The 20,488-nt window shown below is 39.2% G+C and overlaps 1 protein-coding gene across 2 annotated transcripts in view; it reads left to right on the plus strand.

Annotated features, from left to right (window-relative positions):
- Positions 1 to 20,488, plus strand: part of sorl1 (sortilin-related receptor, L(DLR class) A repeats containing) — a 77,948-nt gene that overhangs the window by 39,885 nt on the left and 17,575 nt on the right. The window contains exons 11-30 of one of the 2 annotated variants that reach the window (XM_017713045.2): positions 1,836 to 1,909; positions 3,163 to 3,251; positions 4,036 to 4,214; positions 4,936 to 5,122; positions 7,620 to 7,748; positions 8,941 to 9,026; positions 11,249 to 11,421; positions 12,359 to 12,490; positions 12,639 to 12,730; positions 13,191 to 13,437; positions 13,923 to 14,061; positions 14,179 to 14,352; positions 15,906 to 16,019; positions 16,147 to 16,269; positions 16,774 to 16,893; positions 16,998 to 17,123; positions 17,456 to 17,566; positions 17,658 to 17,789; positions 19,834 to 19,965; positions 20,052 to 20,186. In XM_017713045.2, the coding sequence (XP_017568534.2) occupies positions 1,836 to 1,909; positions 3,163 to 3,251; positions 4,036 to 4,214; positions 4,936 to 5,122; positions 7,620 to 7,748; positions 8,941 to 9,026; positions 11,249 to 11,421; positions 12,359 to 12,490; positions 12,639 to 12,730; positions 13,191 to 13,437; positions 13,923 to 14,061; positions 14,179 to 14,352; positions 15,906 to 16,019; positions 16,147 to 16,269; positions 16,774 to 16,893; positions 16,998 to 17,123; positions 17,456 to 17,566; positions 17,658 to 17,789; positions 19,834 to 19,965; positions 20,052 to 20,186 (2,694 nt within the window). Of the gene's footprint in view, positions 1 to 1,835; positions 1,910 to 3,162; positions 3,252 to 4,035; positions 4,215 to 4,935; positions 5,123 to 7,619; positions 7,749 to 8,940; positions 9,027 to 11,248; positions 11,422 to 12,358; positions 12,491 to 12,638; positions 12,731 to 13,190; positions 13,438 to 13,922; positions 14,062 to 14,178; positions 14,353 to 15,905; positions 16,020 to 16,146; positions 16,270 to 16,773; positions 16,894 to 16,997; positions 17,124 to 17,455; positions 17,567 to 17,657; positions 17,790 to 19,833; positions 19,966 to 20,048; positions 20,187 to 20,488 lie in introns of both variants that reach the window. The other variant, XM_017713043.2, reaches the window with a different exon arrangement.

Consider the following 20,488-nt stretch of genomic DNA (forward strand, 5'->3'; position numbering starts at 1 on the left):
GGAGAGCAAGGGCAATTATGCTCATGTGGGCTCCCGGCCACGCATGGCTGTAGCATCACCTGGCATCAAACTCGTGATCTCCTTATGATAGGGCCAGCGCTTAGACTTAATCTTGGAATTTTGCTTGACGTCGATGTTATAGAAATTATTTTGGTGTACAGAAATAATTTTTTTACACTTTTATAAGCCAGCAGTTGGACTGTTTGCTGGCCTTTTGTAATAAATATGTGTTTATTTTTAGGCCTGTATTGAAAATGAAAACTCTACATATTTTAATCTTCGCAGCCTCATAGAATTCACTCACATTTCAACAGTATTTACGCTTCATAAGAGCAGCACTTTATATCAGGGACTCTGTGTCACAGCCACACAGTGCACACAAATGTGCAGTTCAGATGCATCTGTTTGATTTGTTTATTTATTTATTTTTGCACAATAGTAAATTTGTAGTTTTTGAGCAATTTTGTGACTCTCCTGAACTTTGTGTCTGTATAATGCAGCCCTGGTGTTTAAGGTACAATGTGAAATGCCCTTCTCTACTTCATGCGTGTGCATTTTGAGGGAGGATCTCAGAAAAGGTGTGTTGAGATAGAAGTGCGACTGATTACGCATTCTGCTCAATTTACTAAAGTTTGAGCCGCTCACTGCCCGGGCGTAAATTTTTTGGAAGATGTGATTTTGAGAGGCTTGCTTTAACAGTGGCACAGCGGTTAGACTGAGCCACAAGCTTCAAACAGGTGCAGAAATAATTTTCAACACCAGAATATCACTGTTTAAACTATCAATACATGCACATGTGAAGCGGCGTGGCACAGAACGTGCTGTCATGTGGCTGTAGTATGTGCTTGGTCTGTTATCTGTGTAGAAAGTTTTGGCGGAAAGAACTTGATTTACTAAGACCGCTGTGTCTTTGTTTTTATTTTCATCTTGTTGATAGTTCAGTTATTTCACTGTGCCGTTTAAACCCTGCGCCTCAGGAGCGAGCGCTTTGTGGGCGGGGCTGTGCACAGTTTGCTGCTGCCTTCGTGAATCCAATGTTAAATTCATATTAAGGCAAATTTTGCCCAGGTGCCGTAGATCTTGAACCTGGTCCTTCAGCTCCACTTGTCCTGCTCATTTGAGTGTTTCTGTGCTCTGTCTCTTCCGCTGCAACCCAGAAAAGGCTGGTTAATTAGCTGACTAGCTGTATCAGGTGTGTTTGGATCCTGAAGAGCACTAAAGTCTACAAAGCTGGGAACCGCTGTTGTGGAGGGCTTCAGTAGCCGGTGGCCTTAGAGGCTTTTGTGAAGAGTATGTGAAGGATCTGTTTTGCAAACGAGCTATCTCTGCTATGTGTCTCCCTCTCTCTGTCTCTCTGTCTCCCTCTGTGTCTCTCGCCCTGCTGCTGTATGTCTTATCCTGTCTGTGTTGTGTTTGCAACACGCAACTCTGACTGCAGTTCCCCTCATCAGAGCAGAAGTGCTGAGTGTGGACTAAAACCCCAACGCATTTACAACGACTGCTCTTTCTCTTTCTTTTTCTTTTTTCTTTCTGTTTCTTTTGTTTTCTTTGTCTCATTATTTTTCTTTTCCATTTTCCTTTTTTTCCTATTCTTTTTTTTCACTTGCTTTCTTTGTCATTCTCCCAACTTTTATTTTACCTTTCTTCTTTTTCTTTTCCTTTTTTTCTCTTTTGATCTCTTTTTATTTCCTTTTTTTCTTTCCCTCATTTTATTTATCTTGTTTTGTCCTTTATCTTCTTTCTTTTGTCTTTTTCTTTCTCTCCTTTTTTTTATCCTTTTCTCCCCTCTCTGTTTTTGTCTTTCTTTTCTCTCACACTTGTTTTCCCCCTCTCAGGATCTGTGGGGAAGAACTTGGCCAACAAGCCCAATGTGTACGTGTCCAGCAGTGCAGGCGTCAGGTGGAGAGAGGTACTGAAACGCTCCCTGACCGCATCACAGTCTTGAATTATGAGTCATCATGAGCTCAGCTGAATGACCAGCCTGTGTTAAGACGCTCTGTACTTGAAGGGGTGAAGTGGAGGGCAAGATGTCATACTCAGTGTTATTCTTTTAAAAATGTAAAGTTTTCATTTGTATCAGTCTGATTTTGGAATTACAGCTTTAACTGCACAGCACAGCAAGGGGTTATTTACTGAAGACCCCATTTTCATACTTGGTTGGGCAGAATACTTTTGTAAAAATAGTGATGACTGAATACCGATTGCACCGTCCTAAATATATTCAGTAATGTATTCAGTTTGAACACATTAGTGTGTTTAGAATACATTTAAAGAACATGTAAAATACATAATAATACGTACTGATAAAACTCATGTCGCTGTCATAATTTTTATTTAATTCCATGCTGTTACTTGTTGGCAGTTTTTTTTCATGTAGTTTCAGCAGTGGACTGAAGCAGGTGACAACACTTATAACCTAATTTAAATCAATAGATTTTTCATGAAGACTGATTTCTCAACATTATTTTGGCTGTTGTCGCCTGCTTCAGTGCGCTGCTGCTCCCACAATCCCACTGCCCCAGCCCCAATGACAAACTCTTTCAAACTTCTCTATGAAGTGGGCACCTATTTATGATTTATCAGTCTACTCAGGCTTTAGCAGAGCTCAGTAACACTGAGATTAATAACTGATCATCACATTGATTTATCAGTCTACTCAGGCTTTAGCAGAGCTCAGTAACACTGAGATTAATATCTGATCATCACATTGATTTATCAGTCTACTCAGGCTTTAGCAGAGCTCAGTAACACTGAGATTAATAACTGATAATCACATTGATTTATCAGTCTACTCAGACTTTAAAATCATTTCAGTGGTTGTAAAGAAGCTATATTGAATTCTTCTTTGGTGTGTGTCTTTTCACCCTGTGTACTGATTTTAGAATAATTTAAACTTTTAAAGAGAGGATTTATTTTTAAATTAAATGAGTAAATATTCTAAAACATATTCTTCTAAAAATGTAAAAATGACTACTTTTTGACTAAATACAGATACTTGATTCCTGTATTCTGAATAAGATAATCCTTTATTACTCCCACAGCGGGGAAATTCACAAGGATTACATATTCCTAATACTTGTTCCAGTACACCCCAATACTGTTAGTATATCATGCACACCTTTTAATATTGTTTCTCTAAACATATCTAATGATTTGCTACAGGCCCTGGCTGGTCCTCACTTCTACACCTGGGGGGACCATGGAGGCATCCTGATGGCCATCGCCCAGGGCGGCTCCACCAGAACACTTAAGTGAGTCATTATTTGCGGTTCATGTTTACCTCCATGTGCCTGCAGCATTTGTGTAGGGATAACATGTAATTCCCTGCTTTGGCACCTAATGCAGCTCCTCAAACAAGCAGTCTTCAACAGTTGAATCAGGTGTGGTAGATCTGCAGTGCTTACAGACTGTCTGGTATTTACTGCACACTAAGATGGCAAAACTCTCTTTTTAACCTCTTTTCTCAGTAGCCATAAAATATGATTTCTGCCTGTTTTGACATCCCTCAGTTTTTTGCACTTCACTACACGTTTTTTTTCCCCTTCACTAATGTTAATGGGATATTTTTTGATTGAAATGTATATAATTTACAAAACCAGAAGTAAAATGTACATTTACATAGCTAAGAAAGCAAGTCAACATTTATTACAAAAAAAAAAGCACAGTATTTCACTTACAGAGAGCCATCAGAGCCCTAGTTAATCTAACAACAGAGTTGCAGGAAAATCATATTGTTTCATTATATTATTTAAAAATATCCAAGTTGATTTCCGTTCTGGAATAGCCATTAAAGACATGCAGAGAGAGGTTAATCGTGCCATGACGAGTGTTTTGGAGCAAGACAATAACTAGATTGAAAAATGAAAAATGTGAAATTCACCACACTACATCTTCAAAAGCTTCCTCTCAAAGCAGGTGGTTCTTCACCATGTTAAGTGACAAAACACACTGGACTCTCTGGCAGTAGGAAAACAGAAGTCTGGACTGTGAGGCTTCAGTTTTACTGACGTGAATGTCTCTGCCTGCATATTCCAGATATAGCACCAACGAGGGTGAGACGTGGACAGACTTCCAGTTCTCTGAGCAGGAAGTCTATGTGTACCAACTGCTGACCGAACCGGGCGAGAAGAGCACCATCTTCACCATCTTCGGCTCCTACGCTGACCAAAAGCACAGCTGGCTCATCCTACAAGTCAATGCCAGCGACGTATTAGGTGAATTTTTTTTTTTTTTTTTCCCCTCCCCATATTTGTATTATATATATATATATATATATATATATATATATATATATATATATATATATATATATATATATATATATATATAAATATATATATATATATATATAAATACACATGCACACATATATATATATATATATATATATATATATATATACATATAATTAAAAATACACACGCACACACACACACACACACACACACACACATATATATATATATATATATATATATATATATATATATATATATATATAAAATAAGATCTAATATTATATCATATGTTAAAATACTATATGTAATAATATTTTGTTCATGAGAAACAAAAAGTTTTTAACATAACCGTTTTTGTTATTATTTGCCTTGATTGGCAACTCAAATACAAGGCATTCTGGATATTAATTTTATTATGGCTTCATTCTTGTCAGTCATTTTAGAATCATCTGTCAGCTCCAGTCATCATTCTGGACAAAGAGCTCTCTATTTTTAAAATCTTTTTTAATCTTCTTTTTTTTCCTTCCATCTTTAGTACTTTACGTCATTCCGTGCACCCAAGATGTGTGAATTCACACTCTTCTTAGTTATTTTTGTGTCATTGCTTTTACTGGGCAAGTTCTAACCGGCCCTGTGCCATTATAGGATGTGGTGGGTGTTCAGTGGGAGAGTTGTAAGCTGTGTTTGATATGTCCAGGCGTGCCGTGCTCTGAGGGTGACTACAAGCACTGGTCTCCGTCTGACGAGCATGGGAATGGCTGTCTGCTGGGCCGTGAGTTGGTCTACAAACGCCGAACACCCCACGCAACCTGCTTCAATGGCGAAGACTTTGACCGCCCTGTCACTCTGTCCAACTGCTCCTGCACCCGGCAGGACTACGAGTGGTGAGGGAGAGCTGAACATCTCTCTAAACATTCCCAGCATTAGATCTTGACGCAAACACAGTCCTTCTCCAGAAGTTGCCCTGCCCTGTGTTTTCCCTTCTCTACTACACCCATATCAAACACATGAAGGGCTTGTTAATTAGCTGATGAGCTGAGTCAGGTGTGTTGAGTAGGTGTGCTGCTTTAAAATGGCCGATAACAACACAATCCAAATGGCTTTTCTGTAAAATTACTCAACTTTTATATTTTTTAATTAAAGCATTTCGGTTATGATGAGCATCTAGAAGTAGTCATGCTGTAATTACTCAAAAACTATGCTACCGCACAGGAAGAAGAACACAGCTAACAACATCACATTATACACTGTGAGTCTGAGGGTTCAGGATAGATTTGTTGATGGATTGAAAAGGTTTTTTTTTTTTTTGTCCTCCAATGTCCGATCCAGGACTTTTGGCCCAGTACCCAGTCACCATATCCCACCATCGGACTTGTGTCATCTGTAGTTGACTGGAGAAACCAAACTGAAATGTTCAGTACTGGGTGCTGCTATATATATTTATATATATTTATACTGCTATAAATTGAAAAGCTAAACAGTCTGTGGAAACTGTCTTATTGCCATTTTTTCCTGACCAGAATTAAAATTTTGAATTAAATGCAGTTATTTTCTTAAAATTAAGATCTTGGCTTTTTCTTCACAGAGAAGCCCAGCACATCCATTTTTTCAGCCTTCAGGCTTGAACACAGTGTAGTCTGCCAGAATGCCAGATCTGTGTTAGGTTATGTTTCTTCATTTAAAACTTGTTAAAGACATCTATGAATAATGTAGAATAGAATTAAAATTGCAGTTCATAGCACAGACTTTCAGTCATAGGACAGACTCAAAACCATATACAGTCATATTTGAAAGGTTTTTGTGCCCCTGGTCAAATTAGTTTTGTTGTTTGTTGTTATTTTCTGACATTTAACATGCTGTAAAAATGACAAAAGTCATGGCATATTTTTTATATATATATATATATATATATATATATATATATATATATATATATATATATATATATTCTTTTTTTTTTTTATCTATAACAAATTGGTGAAAAAAATTGAAATTATGAATTAAATTTGCAAAAAAAAAATCAACCAAACATGTCATTTGACCAGGGTGTTCACACTTTTGCATTTGCCTGTACATAGCCACAGCGTACTTAAAGAAACATACTTGAAATTCACAGAATAAACAGTCAGTCCTAATCTCCAAGTCTTGGTGATCAATCCTTGGTGTTCTGACATAAACACCTGCAGCTGATCTTCAGTCATTTGACCACCAATTGCATGTCTACATCCAGAATGCCAGATGAACTGTCTTCAGAATTAGGGCTGTGACTGTGGATTACATTGGTATTCAATCTAGTAAATCTCATAATGAAATCTTTTTAATGATATCCGTTTCTTTTTTTTTGACGGTGTCAAATCTGCAAAGGGCTGATGTGGCAAAAGCAGGAGCTCACAGGAATCTTAAAGATTGAATGACCTAAAGGCACACCGGCCCTTTGCAGAGTAGATTGGTCACCACTCTTTTAGACAGAACATTCTTAGGGACTCCTGACACTTTTGAGTTTTGTAAAACCAGGACAATTACAGTAATAAGAGTAGTAATAATAATAATAATTTTTTATTAATATAGCAATTTTCATGCCAGTGGCAGCTCAAAGTGGTTTACAGACAGGTGATAAAACATAGTTATACAAGAGATCATTAGTATTTATTGAGAATCAGAAGAACGTGATGAAAGGTCAAATTTGAAGATAAATACCACACGTTTTTAGATGCTTCATAAAAGTCAGCGCCGAGCTTGACTGTCTAATAAAAGGTGGAATTGAGTTCCACAATTTAGAAGCATAATAACTCAGAGTCTCTCCATGTTTTCTGTATTTTACAGAGGGTATCTGCAGAAGGCCACTATCTGCAGATCTTATATAATGTGGTGGAACATAGACAGACACTTTGTGATATAAGCAGGTGCTTTAAGCTCATTTGAGCTTTAAAAACTAGTAGCAGAACTTTAAAATCTTTTAAAATGGGAGTGATGTGATCTCTGTTTTTGTTAGGATGCTGCAGCATTTTGTACGAGTTGTAAGCGATGTATAGTTTTCTTAAGAAGAGCATTGCAGTAATCAAGTCTGCTTGTAACAAATGCATGAACAAGTTGCTAGTTGATATTATTTTAAAGGTGAGCACCACCCCTTTAGTATTTACACAACAAGGGATAGAAATCAACACAGACCTGTGAGCCCAGGGCTGATGGAAAAATTGGCAGTATAATTGTAGAAGGCTACGTAATTATAATCTTGAAAGTACCTGAAGTACCTATGAAAACACCTTGACAATGCCAGGTTTTAAACTTTCATATCACGGCTGGCATCTAGAAAACCTGTCAGACTCCTCCGTCTCCATATCTGAACACTCTCATCAGGTTTTTTTTGTCTCTGTCTTACAGTGACTACGGCTTCAAGCTGAGCGAGGACCTGTCTCTGCAAGTGTGTGTGCCCGATCCAGAGTTTTCAGGCAACTTGTATGCCCCTCCGGTGCCCTGCCCGGTGGGCACAACCTACCGCCGTAGCAAAGGGTGAGAGAACATTAACACTCCCGTAATGGTTTTACCATCACAGTGGTGATAATGTCCTTAAGATTTCAGGCAGTAAACTGAGCATCAGCGGTCCATCAGCAGCCTGGCTTATTAGATCTGCCAGCACAGTTTCATGCTGCATCACTCACTGCTGATTACCTGCAGTGGCTGAAGGAGGATAATATACACAGCATTGTTTTTAGATTAGGTTAGATTCGTATGTAGATACGTATGGGCCTACAGTAACGTCCAGTAATGTCCAGTGTTAATGTAGTTTAACAAAAAGAGATTTTATTCCAGTCCAGTGATCATAACAGTACTCAAATAAGCAGTGCTCAAATAAAGGAGAAAAATAAAAGTAAGCCCATTTTTAACAATATTTTTTCAGTGATTTATTGTGTTTCGTTTTTTGTTGTTATTAGAGCTTCCATTCTTTTCAGGCTTTTTCCACACCTCCAAAGTCTTAGGAGTTGGTCGCATTTTCTGCCTCTTCATCTCAGTAATCCTTTACACTGTCAGTGATGTTGAGGTCTGGGCTCTCAGTAATGGCTCTTTGACTGTAGCTGCGTCACAGTGGAGGAGTGGAAACACCTGTGGATTTATAAAGATCTGAAGCATCTTAAGTGGAGCTTAATTTTCTCTTCTCTCTCAAAGATGACAGCTATAGGTACTGTTTATCTGTCCATTATGGTGGTCTACCAGGCATTGCATGGTTGTTAGAATTTTTTTTTTTGTGTGTGTCTTTTAACTCCATTTTAGAAAAACTCATGTTTTCCTTTGACTTCCCTTTCCTGATTCAAGTGGACCTTATAATCTTGATATCCATTTTGACCCGAAATTTAATAAACGAAGTGATTTCTGTCTTTTGCATAGTACTGTATATGAATTTAACAATAATAAAGCCAGTGATGATTGTAAGAAATGTCATATAGTGTTTTTCAACTGATTAAATAGTAATAGTATTTATTATATAATGGAGATGTATTTTGAATGTGTAATTAGTTTGGCTTAAGAAGGATAGGGAGAAAGATGTGATGTCATATGACAGCATTGAGCCAATGTGGCTCTTGAACAATAGCATCACCTAGTGTCGAAAACTGGGAGAACACAGGGATCCTCATCTCTCATAATGACTAAATATTTATAAAGGATTTACGTTCTCTAACTGCAGCAGTGTTTTCTGTGGCTGCAGGTATAGAAAGGTGCCTGGGGACAGCTGCAGTGGTGGGGATGTGGAGGCCAGGCTGGGTGGAGAGATGCTGCCGTGTCCTGTTGGAGGTCAGAATTCCTGTGTTGGCTATGTTTTACTGATCAGAGCTCTCACTGTGAACCTGCAGAGTTAGCAAACAGCAGAACTGCAGCCAGCTGGCTTTTACAAAATAGCCTTCACTGTTTGACAAAAAAGATGCCAGAAGTGTTATTTGGAACGATGCCATAGAAGAACATTTTTTAGTTCCATAAAAAACCTTTCAATGGAAGGATCTTAAAAGAGCACTTGTTGTCGAGGTTTATAGAAAATGAGCAGTTTTGAAGTAAAAATGTATATTATGTGGAGTTTCTGCATATTTAACACACCCATTTTATCCAGTGAAGTGTTTTTTTTATATATAATTTTTATATGGCAACTTTCATTTTAAGTGTGCAGAGTTACAAAGTCATTCTGATTTCTTAATGGTTATTAATTTCTCAGGTCACAAAGAGCAACCCTAACCCTATATACATATATATAATATGAATATATGAATATTTCTGAAAGTTCCATTATACGAAGGACCGTCTTTTGTCTACATTTCTGCATATTAAATTGTTGAGATGTTGGTACTTGGCGAAGTCATTCAGAGTGGTTTGATGTGAAATTGTTCATTATAGAGAAACGTACAGACTTCATTTCTCTACAGTGGACGTCATGGGAACCAGAAGTCACAGCTCAGATATAACCACTCTATTTACAGTCCTAAGCAACCAGTGAATCTTCACATACTTGATGTGAAATCTTATATGTATTAAAATGCCTTTAAGAGGCATTAAACACTTCAGACATTCTATCAGTCTTCTATCAGAATCAGGATTATCTCTATAAGCCACATCATAGAAAGCTATTACATTAAATGATGTTTTACATTAGATGATGGTTTAACATCATTTTGGCTTATAGTGCATTTTTATCCACTCATGGTGGAGAGGTGCTTGCAGGGTGTTGAAAGGCAAAACAGTCCAAAAGAAAACCTGTTTTTCAGATTTACTCCACTTTCAGATTTACTGCAAAATCATGTAAAAAATCCCCCAAAGATTTATGTCCATTCACTGTTTGTAGACATTGAGACCCCTGGTTCGTTCCACCACTACTGTAAAGAAATCATATCAATTTTTATATCAAACCCCTCTGGATGACTTTTTACCTTATTTATTTAATTGTGCAAAACTATTGTAAAATTGGCAGAATGCTCGTTTAACATCTCCTTATGTAACTTAAAAATACTTGAGGTTTGCTTTTTAAAATATATGTTGACCTATTTGTGATAAAACTTTCACACATGGCAGGAATATTTTTCAGTTGTGACTTTTACAGTTATGGGTACAGAAATATGGCCTTGTGCCACTTCAGCGTCAGATGCCTACATTACACGTCAGTCATTCACACAATGTGTATGTGCCCCACATTTAAGCTGCTCTCGTCCGCTTCGGTTGCTACAGGTTGCCTTCCATCTGCCCTCCTGAGATAACACTGCTCTTTCTCACAGTGAGAGGCTCGGGGCAGGTGATTGAATGCTTCTCTGATAGATGAGTTCTTTCAGCAGGTGTTCTCTGACCTGGGGTGGAGAGATAAGACACTTACCCTCACTGCCCTCTCGCTCTTACTTGTTGCAGCTAAGCGTTTAGAGAAAAAGTGTTGGTCTTTGTTGTGCTGGGTCATTGCACTCAGGACGTTAGACTGACAGTCCAACTGAAATCGAATCATAACGCTGAAAATGGCAGTAGAGTGCGAATGCAGAAAATGACAACTTATACAGTTTTCAATCATTTAAAGATCAAATAGGCCTAAAACAAAGTGTGGTGATGAAAAATTAGATATAGTGATTGAAAAGTTTCCTTTACTCTCCTGTACTGTTCATCAACACATGCAAACAGTGCCAGCACTCACTGCAGGCAGATCCTTGTAACTTGAACTTCTTGGTCCTCTGTAACTCAGAGTAATGACCTACTGAAAGGGCTGACTTTTAGGTTAGCAAAGTGTGTCTTGTGGAGTTGTGGAGTGGCTTCAGCCAAGAATTCTCATCGCTAAACACTTTGGATCCGTTTCCCAGACTCAGATGTAGGCTAAGCCCACACTGAATAGCATTTGTAATGGTGCACCATCATTGCTGCTGCAGCTTAGTCCGAGAATAGGCTCAATACATGTAAACAAAACTGGCTCTTATTTTTACATTCAGAAACTGTAGGATCTTCAGGATCTTTGTGTTAGATATGTCTAACTGAGACGTTTTTATGTGCTCCTGCAGAGAGTAATGAGTTCATCCTGTATGCGGTGAGGAACTCCATTCACCGCTATGATCTGGCCACGGGTGCTGACCAGCCCCTGCCTCTCTCTGGCCTCCATGAGGCAGTGGCTCTGGACTTTGACTACGAGAGAAACTGCCTTTACTGGGCTGACATTTCACTGGACACCATACAGGTACAGTGGCCCCAGAAAGTATCTGGACATTTATGCCAATAATACATTAAAAGTTAATTGTGTTAGGAAACAAAGTGTCAACCCAAGTTGTATTAATCTTGAAAATGATCATTAGGCAACTGTCATTTTCTTCTTGGTAAAGTATTCGTTCAAAAGGCAGATGGTGTATTTCAGGTCGTTGTCATTTGAACAATTTCATTGCAGATTTCTGCATCCAGAATGCCTTTGTACAATTCTGAGTTCATGATAAATTAATGAACACAAGCTCCTCGACACTATTGCAAGAAAAATAGGCCCAGATTTTTCAGCACAAAGAATCTACAAGTTTGGTCATTTTGGTGTTGTCCTAAAAGTAGCATTTTTTGCCCCAATCATGCAAAAGGCAATCATAATACATATACATAAATAACATAAGCCAAGTAAGTGTTCTCGTGCTGTATTTAACATCCTACACCAAAATGTCGTATTTTATGCACAACTTTTTTTTTTTTTTATTTAAGAGCATAAAATGGCAATTTGGCATGTTAAAGAGCAAGTAAAGTTATTTATGTTGCAACTTTGTCTAATATAAAATGTTGTTTTCAGTGTGTTTTAATGTGTTTATTTAGCCCACATAGTGTGAGCTTTGAGTTTGAGCTTAAAAATGGCTAATACTAATCAGCCATCGGACATTGGTCTGCAAAGGAATCGGAATCGCCCACAAAACTTTATGATCTGTGTACCTTTAGCTAAAAGTGGATTCTCTGACGTAAACATTTGGTTAAACATTTTGAGAATATAGAAAACTTCACTTGCATTGCCCAGTGGTTAAACGGTTAAAGTGCATAAACTTTATGGGGTCATACAGAAGGCCCCCAAAAGGTGGTTTGGCTACCAGCCCAAAGTCCTCTGATTGTGTAATACCTTTTTAAATAAGGGCTCTGTCTGTGTCTTTTAGAGGCTCTGTTTAAATGGCAGTTCTGGGCAGGAAGTGATCATTAGAAAAGACCTTCAGAATGTAGAGGCCCTCACCTTTGACCCCATCAGCAGACTGCTCTACTGGGTGGACGCCGGCGCTCAGAAGATTGAGGTAAGCCTGACCTGAAAGAGTGGCTTGTCACATAATACAAAGTGGCTTTGTTATGGCTAAGCCATGAAAAGGAAGGCAAGCTATTTCAGATATTAGTAATAATATATTGCATATAAAGCCAGTCGCATGCTGTCACCCTCTTGCTCAGGTGTCAAACCCTGATGGGGATCTGAGACGCACTCTGGTGAACTCATCAGTGCTGGAGCATCCTCGAGCCCTTGCCTTAATGCCTGGAGAGAGGTACAGTAATTTCAGTTTATCCTCAGCTTACTTCCTGCAGCTCTCAAATATGAATGCTAATATTAAAAATAGTGACTTAGTTTATAACCTGTTTATTGAAGAAGGAATGCCCCAGTGACTGTCCTGGAAAAGATTCCATGAAGAATAGAGTTGATAATTTGGGACCTTTTTTAAAAAAAATTTTTTTTTTCTTTTCAAAAACAAAACAGTGACTGTTCTTACAAAAGCCACAACATATATAATTGTAACTAATATTGAAGAAGAAATAATCCAGAATAATAATAATTTTGCTGTTCTAAAAATGTCTGGATTACGTCTTATTTCTGTCGTTATGGATACATGTCAAAACATAGCTATAAAAAACCTTGTTTGTGGCATTATCCAAATAGTAAGTGGAGTATTCATGGTTAGGCACGTTAGCAGTTTTAACTGAAGCATCATTTTATGCCGTCTGCACTAGTCTGATGTTCTGGACGGACTGGGGTGACCGGGCAGCCGGGGTTTACCGCAGCTGGATGGATGGCACCAATGTGCGGCGCATAGTGTCAGAGGGTGTACGCTGGCCTAATGGTATCACAGCTGATGAGCACTGGCTGTACTGGACTGAGGCATATGGAGACCGTATTGAGAGAGCTGACTTCGGAGGGGGGCAGCGTACTGTGCTAATGGAGGGCCTGCCTCATCCCTATGCTATAGCTGTGTTTAAGGTAGGCTTGCATATTTTTGTTCTATACCTGTGTTAAAGTAACTTTGCATCATCCCTTCTTTTTCCACTATAGTGCGTTATGTTTTCCATTCATTTTGTCCATATGTGGTTAAACTATTAACTAACTTTTTGCATATGGAGGGACGTGTAACTTTTCTATTATATAAATATCATCTATTATACCCATTCATTGATTCACAGTAGGTAGCTCCGGATTTAACCACTTTCAAGTAACTGCCTTTTTACTAGCTTAATATAAAGTATGAGAGCCAATGTCCTGTCCTAACATTTCAAAACGTTCACTCCCCAGTCCTTACAATCCACTTATAGAAACTAAGTATATTTACCGATTCAGCCTACAGCAGTTCAGCTCTGCCCATTCACTACATTTTGTACACAAAACCACACAAACAGTGTTGAGTAGGCCTATTTTAAGTATTGTTCATGGAACAGTAATATTTAGAAAATTACTGTTTGTCTCTTCAGAATGACCTCTACTGGGATGACTGGTCCAGAATGGGCATCTTCAAGGCACCTAAATCCGGCTCCCCGAACAGCGAGCTGCTAGTGGGGCGACTGACTGGTGTAATGGACCTTAAGATCTTCTACAAAGGCAAAACCAGGGGTCAGTACCTAAAACGGTTTTGATTTCAAATCTTTAGGAATAAACAGTAATTATAAAGAAGACAAGCTCCCCATCTTGTTCTTGTGCAACACAGCATTGTGTGTTTCTGCACTACAGGTCACAACGCTTGTGCTGACCAGCCGTGCACCCTGCTCTGTCTGCCTCAGCCTGAGCACAAGCATAGTTGTGTGTGTCCGGATGGAGTGGCCTCCACCATGCTGCCCTCGGGGCAGCTTCAGTGCCAGTGTCCTGCTGGATATCAGCTTCGCAACAACAGCTGTGTGAAGACCGGTGAGAACGCACGCACACAAGTTTTAGGCACTTGAGGAAATTACAATTAAGAAAACGTACTGCTGATGTAAATAGTTTTATATAAGGCTGGCTTTATATGGTAAAACTGTTAATGTTGTTTTGATTAGCTGTTTACTGAAACTTGTTTCACAAAGTTGAGATGCTTGCAACTGTTGTAGCTCAGTTTAAAATGAGATATGACACTTTATATAACCTAACTCAAGTGTAATTTGGTCTCATGCTGATTTCAAGCAACTAAAGTGGCATTAAACTTTCACTGTGTAAAGCCAGCCTAAGAGTTTTGCACAGTACTCTATGAGCCTGTTTACACTTTGCACTAACATGTTGTCCAGATCTTATCTGCATAGTTTTCGCATTAAATAGAACATCCACTTTACTTTTGCTTTTGTTTGTCCTCTGTTATGATATAAGCTCAGCTCGGAGTTTTTCATAAGCCCAGTGTGCAAGTTAGTTTAGTGAGCTTTAGTCTTGCCTATCCTCAGTCTTTTATTAAGTTGATTATTCTCTCGCCTGAATCAGAACACTCAGCAGAACATTTCCACACACACATATGATTCTGGAAAATATATTATGTTTACATTGGTGGTAAGTGTGGTCTAGATGCGTCCCTGATCTGAGTGATGTGATCCAATCGTAACTTGCTCACAGTGTGTCCTGGGTGTGTTTAAACCTGGCTTTCCGGTCCAATCACTGAAAAGAATTTGTAAAATCTAGTTTAAAATGCAGGTTCAATAAAGTGGACCAATGCCCATAATGTATTAGCTACAGTGAGTAAAGCCTTGTAGACATTTTAAAAGTGCCAGTATCATTGCACTGATCCCAAAATCTATCTCATGAAAATGAATAAAATAAATGTCTGTAAAGTGTAGTAGGTTATGCACTTACATGTGAGAGATGGGAAGAAAGAAAGGAGCAAAAAGTTTATTCTCATCATTTCGAACCAACGTTTGTGGTCTTGCCAGAGTTCTGCTAGCCTCCCTTCACTTTACTGAATTCATGCAGAAGAAAGGTACTGTGAAGATGACTCAGAAGCTTCTACTAACCCTAACTTATATGAGCACTCTGGCAATTGCTCATTGTTGTTCTTACATGTTCAAGATTTATTGCTGATCATTTTAAAAGTTCTGAAATATGTGTGTTGGTGGTATCCTCTGAATTGCTCATGCCAAGTTGTCTCAGATCCACAAAATTCATCTATGACAGAAAATCTGGGGTAGAATCATATGTAGAGTGTGCTCAGCTTAAGGTAAAGATTGAGCACTCTCAGGCAATTAACTCCCTAAATGGCCAAGACCCTCCAGCATATCCAAGCTTTTATACATTTCTAGAACTTTAGAGAATAACTTTTAATAACACTAATGACAGTTTGCATTGATTTCCATGTTATTATTGAATAATAAGACTTGGGATTAAGCCAAGAATTAATTAGGAAAAATTAAGAAATTTAAACGGAATAAGTTATAACATGTTCAATTATTAACCTCTTAAGCCTCTTGTTTTGCGTGTTTCTCTGTATGCTTGTTACACATCAGAACACACCTGCCTGCCGAACCAGTACCGGTGCTCCAATGGCAAGTGCATCAGCAGCATCTGGAAGTGCGACAGTGACAATGACTGTGGAGACATGAGTGATGAGCAGGAGTGCCGTGAGTGACAGCAGCAGCAGCAGCAGCCTTAGGCTCTGCCTTCCTACTACTTAGACACACTTGTCTGCTCTCTTGTGTCTGGGGACTGATAGTTGTTCTTTTTCTTTCTCTCTTTCCCTCATTGCAGCCACCACCTCGTGTGACCCTGCTGTGCAGTTCCGTTGCGTGGGTTCAGGTTCCTGCATACCACTGGCCTTCAAGTGTGACCACGAGGATGACTGTGGCGACAACAGTGACGAGGACCACTGTGGTGAGTGTGGTGTATTTATGTCTGGTTCAGAATCTTTTGTCTCATTCATTGTTATTGTTTTCAATAACCTGTAATAGTATGTCTATTGCAGTTATTGATCTGTCGTATTGTGAATGTTTGTTGTGTGCTGGATCTGGTGTTTGCCAGCATTTCATGAGCCCATTGCTAATATTAGGCATGATCCAGTACCAGAAACCTGTCAGGTGTCATTTTTTTACTTCTCTCTCTCTTTTTTGTTCATTATACTGAGAAACCCAAGAACCCCATTATGCCATTCTCTTGTTTGCCATGCATTGCTGATGTATTGCATGTATTGCCATGTATAGCCCACACAACCTGTTTGTATTTCAGATAGGAACAGAATATTTGTCAATTTTATAAAATGTAGTTTTATAAAAAAAAATGTAATGACCAGAATATGTGGACATGAGTGAAATGCTCAGACACAGATTGTGTACCACTGATTTAGAGGCATCCTAGTGCTGAGGATCTGTTTCTTTGCAGAGTCTCATCAGTGTGGGCAAGGGGAGTTCACGTGTGCGCGAGGTGTGTGTATCCGCGATGCCTGGCGCTGTGATGGAGACAATGACTGCAGAGACTGGTCTGACGAGTCCAACTGCACTGGTGAGAACGCACGCCTACTTATGAGTCTTGTAGAATGGCACTAAACTCGCTGCTTTACGGTTATTCCATCTGTAATTTCATCTCTTTCTCTTTGTGTCCATTAGTTGGCCACCACACATGCGAGAGCAGTAGCTTCCAGTGTCACACGGGTCACTGTATTCCGCAGCGCTGGGTTTGTGATGGAGATGATGACTGTCAGGACGGCTCTGATGAGGAGCCCAGTCACTGTGGTCAGTGGCATGACACTTCAGTCAATAACACGCAGAACACATGCACACTAACCTGTTCTGTGGCAGACACAGGCAGTATTGGCTTTTCTGAGCAGTAAAAGTGTACGGTTACAAGCCAGTGAAAGAGGAACTCCTGCTTTTGTTGAAACAGGAATACAGAAGAATCGAAAAGGGCAGCATGTAACATAATGCTCAGGGTCACACTAATAGCTCATCTGTGTCCGATTCCAAAAGTGTGCTGCAAAAGCTATGAGCTCATTGTTTTCAAGCCCTACATATAGCGCACTAGTTGTCAGTTTCTTTAGACTCAGGCTGTGTTTTTACACCTCCAGAAGGCGAACACTGTAACGGCTTCCTGTGTTCCAATGGCACCTGCCTGCCAGCCAGCGCCCACTGCAATGGCCGAGAGGACTGTCCGGGGGGTACAGACGAGCAGCACTGCGGTTAGTGGCTGAAGTGTGAACAAGAGCTGCTGGGTTGTGATTTGTGTTGTCCTGGGTGTAAATCCTAAACTCTGTTTTTGTGTGCACACAGATCCGCTCTGCACGCGCTACATGGAGTTTGTGTGCAGGAACAGAGCACAGTGTCTCTTCCAATCGCTGGTGTGCGATGGCACAAAACACTGCGCTGATGGTTCAGATGAGGACGCGGCTTATGCAGGCTGCTGTGAGTCTCCTGTTTGGCTTTGAGTTCAATTCGGTAACCCACAGTTTCTCCATGCATCACATTTCGGCGTCATCGACTGACCAGTACATCATCCAACAATGCCAAATAAAACACTTTTGTACAGCCTTTCACTGCTCAGACATCTTACAGCACAGAGCACAGCTCAGATTAGATCCCATTCACAAGATTATCTGTTAGACCTCTCGTAACGGTTCTCAACTGGTGGGTTGCAAGTAGGTATGGAGTGCGTCATGAGGGTGTTCTTTCTCAAGCAGTCGAATTTTATTCATGTTTTTTACAGAACTTGCAATGGTGTGCTTCTATTTTATCAGATTTTCCTTGTTTATAACTCTGAGATCAAGTTACACAACACCAAACAGGAACGTATTCAGTCATATCAGAAAGTTTGAACACCCACGTATACGTTATATGTTTTGTTGATATTCTAAATGAAAAAAGTTAACATCCTCTGCAGGAAGCAAATTTAAAATGATTTTTTTTCTGCAAATTGTAGTGCAGTGTCTATGTATTTAACAAGTTTAACATATTGGTGAAAAATAAAACAAAAATATGTTGACTTTTGCACAGGTCACATTTTATTTTTTTATTTTTGCCAATATATTAAATTCAGCAAATACGTTTACATTTAATATAATAAGCAAATAAGCAGTAATTGTGCATTAAAATGTGCAGAAGTGTGTTCTCTGTAGGGGATGTGTTAACATATTTTCTGTTTGAAATTTAACAAAACGTATTTTTGATCTGAACACCCAAACTTTTGCATACAAGTATAGGCCGGGCAATATCTAAAAAGAATATGAAATTTTCATGTTGAAAAATTAGGATTATCGATTAAATTCCTCTCCACTCTTACAGACCGTGCCTTCACTATCCACTGCAGTTTACACCAATTTATGAGCTCTTACTGGTGTGGGTTCAAGGCAGTTTCTTTACTTTAAATGATGCATATAAAAGCGTCTTGTGTGCTAATAGTGCCCCCTTGTGCAAAAATCTCAGGCTGCCACACATACTTGAGTATGTGGAAGCCACATCCACATACTTTATGCATTTAAAAAGAAGATGTGTACCCATGATAAAGCAGAGGTGCTCTGGAATTCTGCTGTAGATGCCTGTGGAAAATCATGAAGTGTGTTATTATAATTTTATTGTGCCACTGAATGGAATGGTTCCATGAAACTGAAGCTTCAAGGCAAGCATTGCTAACAAACCCTAGAACTCAATAGTCACCCAGACAGCCCAAATAATCTCTGTAAAAAACATCTCCAGAATTTCTGTCAACTCAATTGAACCGTGTCCAGGTCTGCATTAAGGTCATTCAGACTTGTTGATGTGGTCTTTAACTATAAAAATGAAAACACATTAGTTTGTAAATACAAACCACCGCAGGAGTAGCATGCAGATTTATTTGTGATAATAATACAGAAGAATCTGATCCAAGTTATGTCCTACATTGTGACAGTTAGCCATGATGATGTCCGCAATTAGCAGTAAAATTCTGTTCTTTATTGTAACTTACAGAAAAATCTGCTACTGTGCTCTAAATAACATTAGGAAGTCTGTGCAGCCTTATTGAAGACCTGGATGCAGTTTGAGTGGGATGACAGAAGTTTGGGATACGATTTGGGATATTTGGGTGACAATTGAGTTCTAGAGTTTTTGGCAATGTTAAGCTCCAGTTCTGAACTAAACAAGCAAAATTTGGACGCCAAATGTGTTTTAGCTGATTGACTATTTCAAGGGCAAGTGGAAAATTAGGTAAATTAGATTTTTCACAGAACTCTTCCTTTAAGCTATATGGAAAATGCAGAGAATTTCCCTAGATGATGTTTTACACTCTAGAAAATTCTTCAGCATAGACAGTGGGGAATTTACTCCAAGCTGCACATAATTATCAATTGCTTTAACTACAAAAGGGAGTAAAATTTTACATGTAAATGTTGTTTCTGTTGCTATTATTATTATTAATATTACTATTATTAAATGAAGGGGAATGAATGTGGCTCTGTTCACTATCCTCCACCAGCCACTCACCCTGAGTTTGAGAAGAAGTGTGATGCCTACAACTTCCAGTGTGCTAACGGTGTTTGTGTGAGCCTGGACTGGAAGTGTGACGGCATGGACGACTGCGGTGACTACTCGGACGAGGCCAGCTGTGGTGAGCACCATGTCTTAATTGATCTCAAATGCTAACCGCATGTATTTGTGTGTTTTGACTGTGCACTGCGTGTTCTCTCTTAGCAGGTAACCCGACTGAGGAGCCGGGCTGCTCGCGGTATTTCCAGTACGCATGTAAGAACGGCCGCTGTGTGCCCACCTGGTGGAAGTGCGATGGGGAGAACGACTGTGGAGACTGGTCTGATGAAACTCAGTGCACAGGTACGAGTCTGGAGCTGCACAGGCTTTCAGAGATTTTTGAGAAAATTTCAACCAGTTTTTCCATTAGTTTTTCCCAGACTACACAGGGGACTGTACAAGAAAGGTTAATTAGCCTTTACCTGCTTTGCTATTCTGTCAGCTTTTTTAGCAGATAGGAAGTCGGCAATCGAGTGGTTTTTAATTATTTTTCCTCTGGTAATGGAGGTTACAATGCTGGCAGTGGTCAGCTGCTCTATATCAATGTCTCTGGGATGCAGTGCTTCCTAGGCCAGCTTCTCCCTAAATTTAAATTCTGGTTACAC

This window comes from Pygocentrus nattereri, chromosome 17, assembly GCF_015220715.1.
Source record: "Pygocentrus nattereri isolate fPygNat1 chromosome 17, fPygNat1.pri, whole genome shotgun sequence".
Taxonomy (NCBI): Eukaryota; Metazoa; Chordata; class Actinopteri; order Characiformes; family Serrasalmidae; genus Pygocentrus; species Pygocentrus nattereri.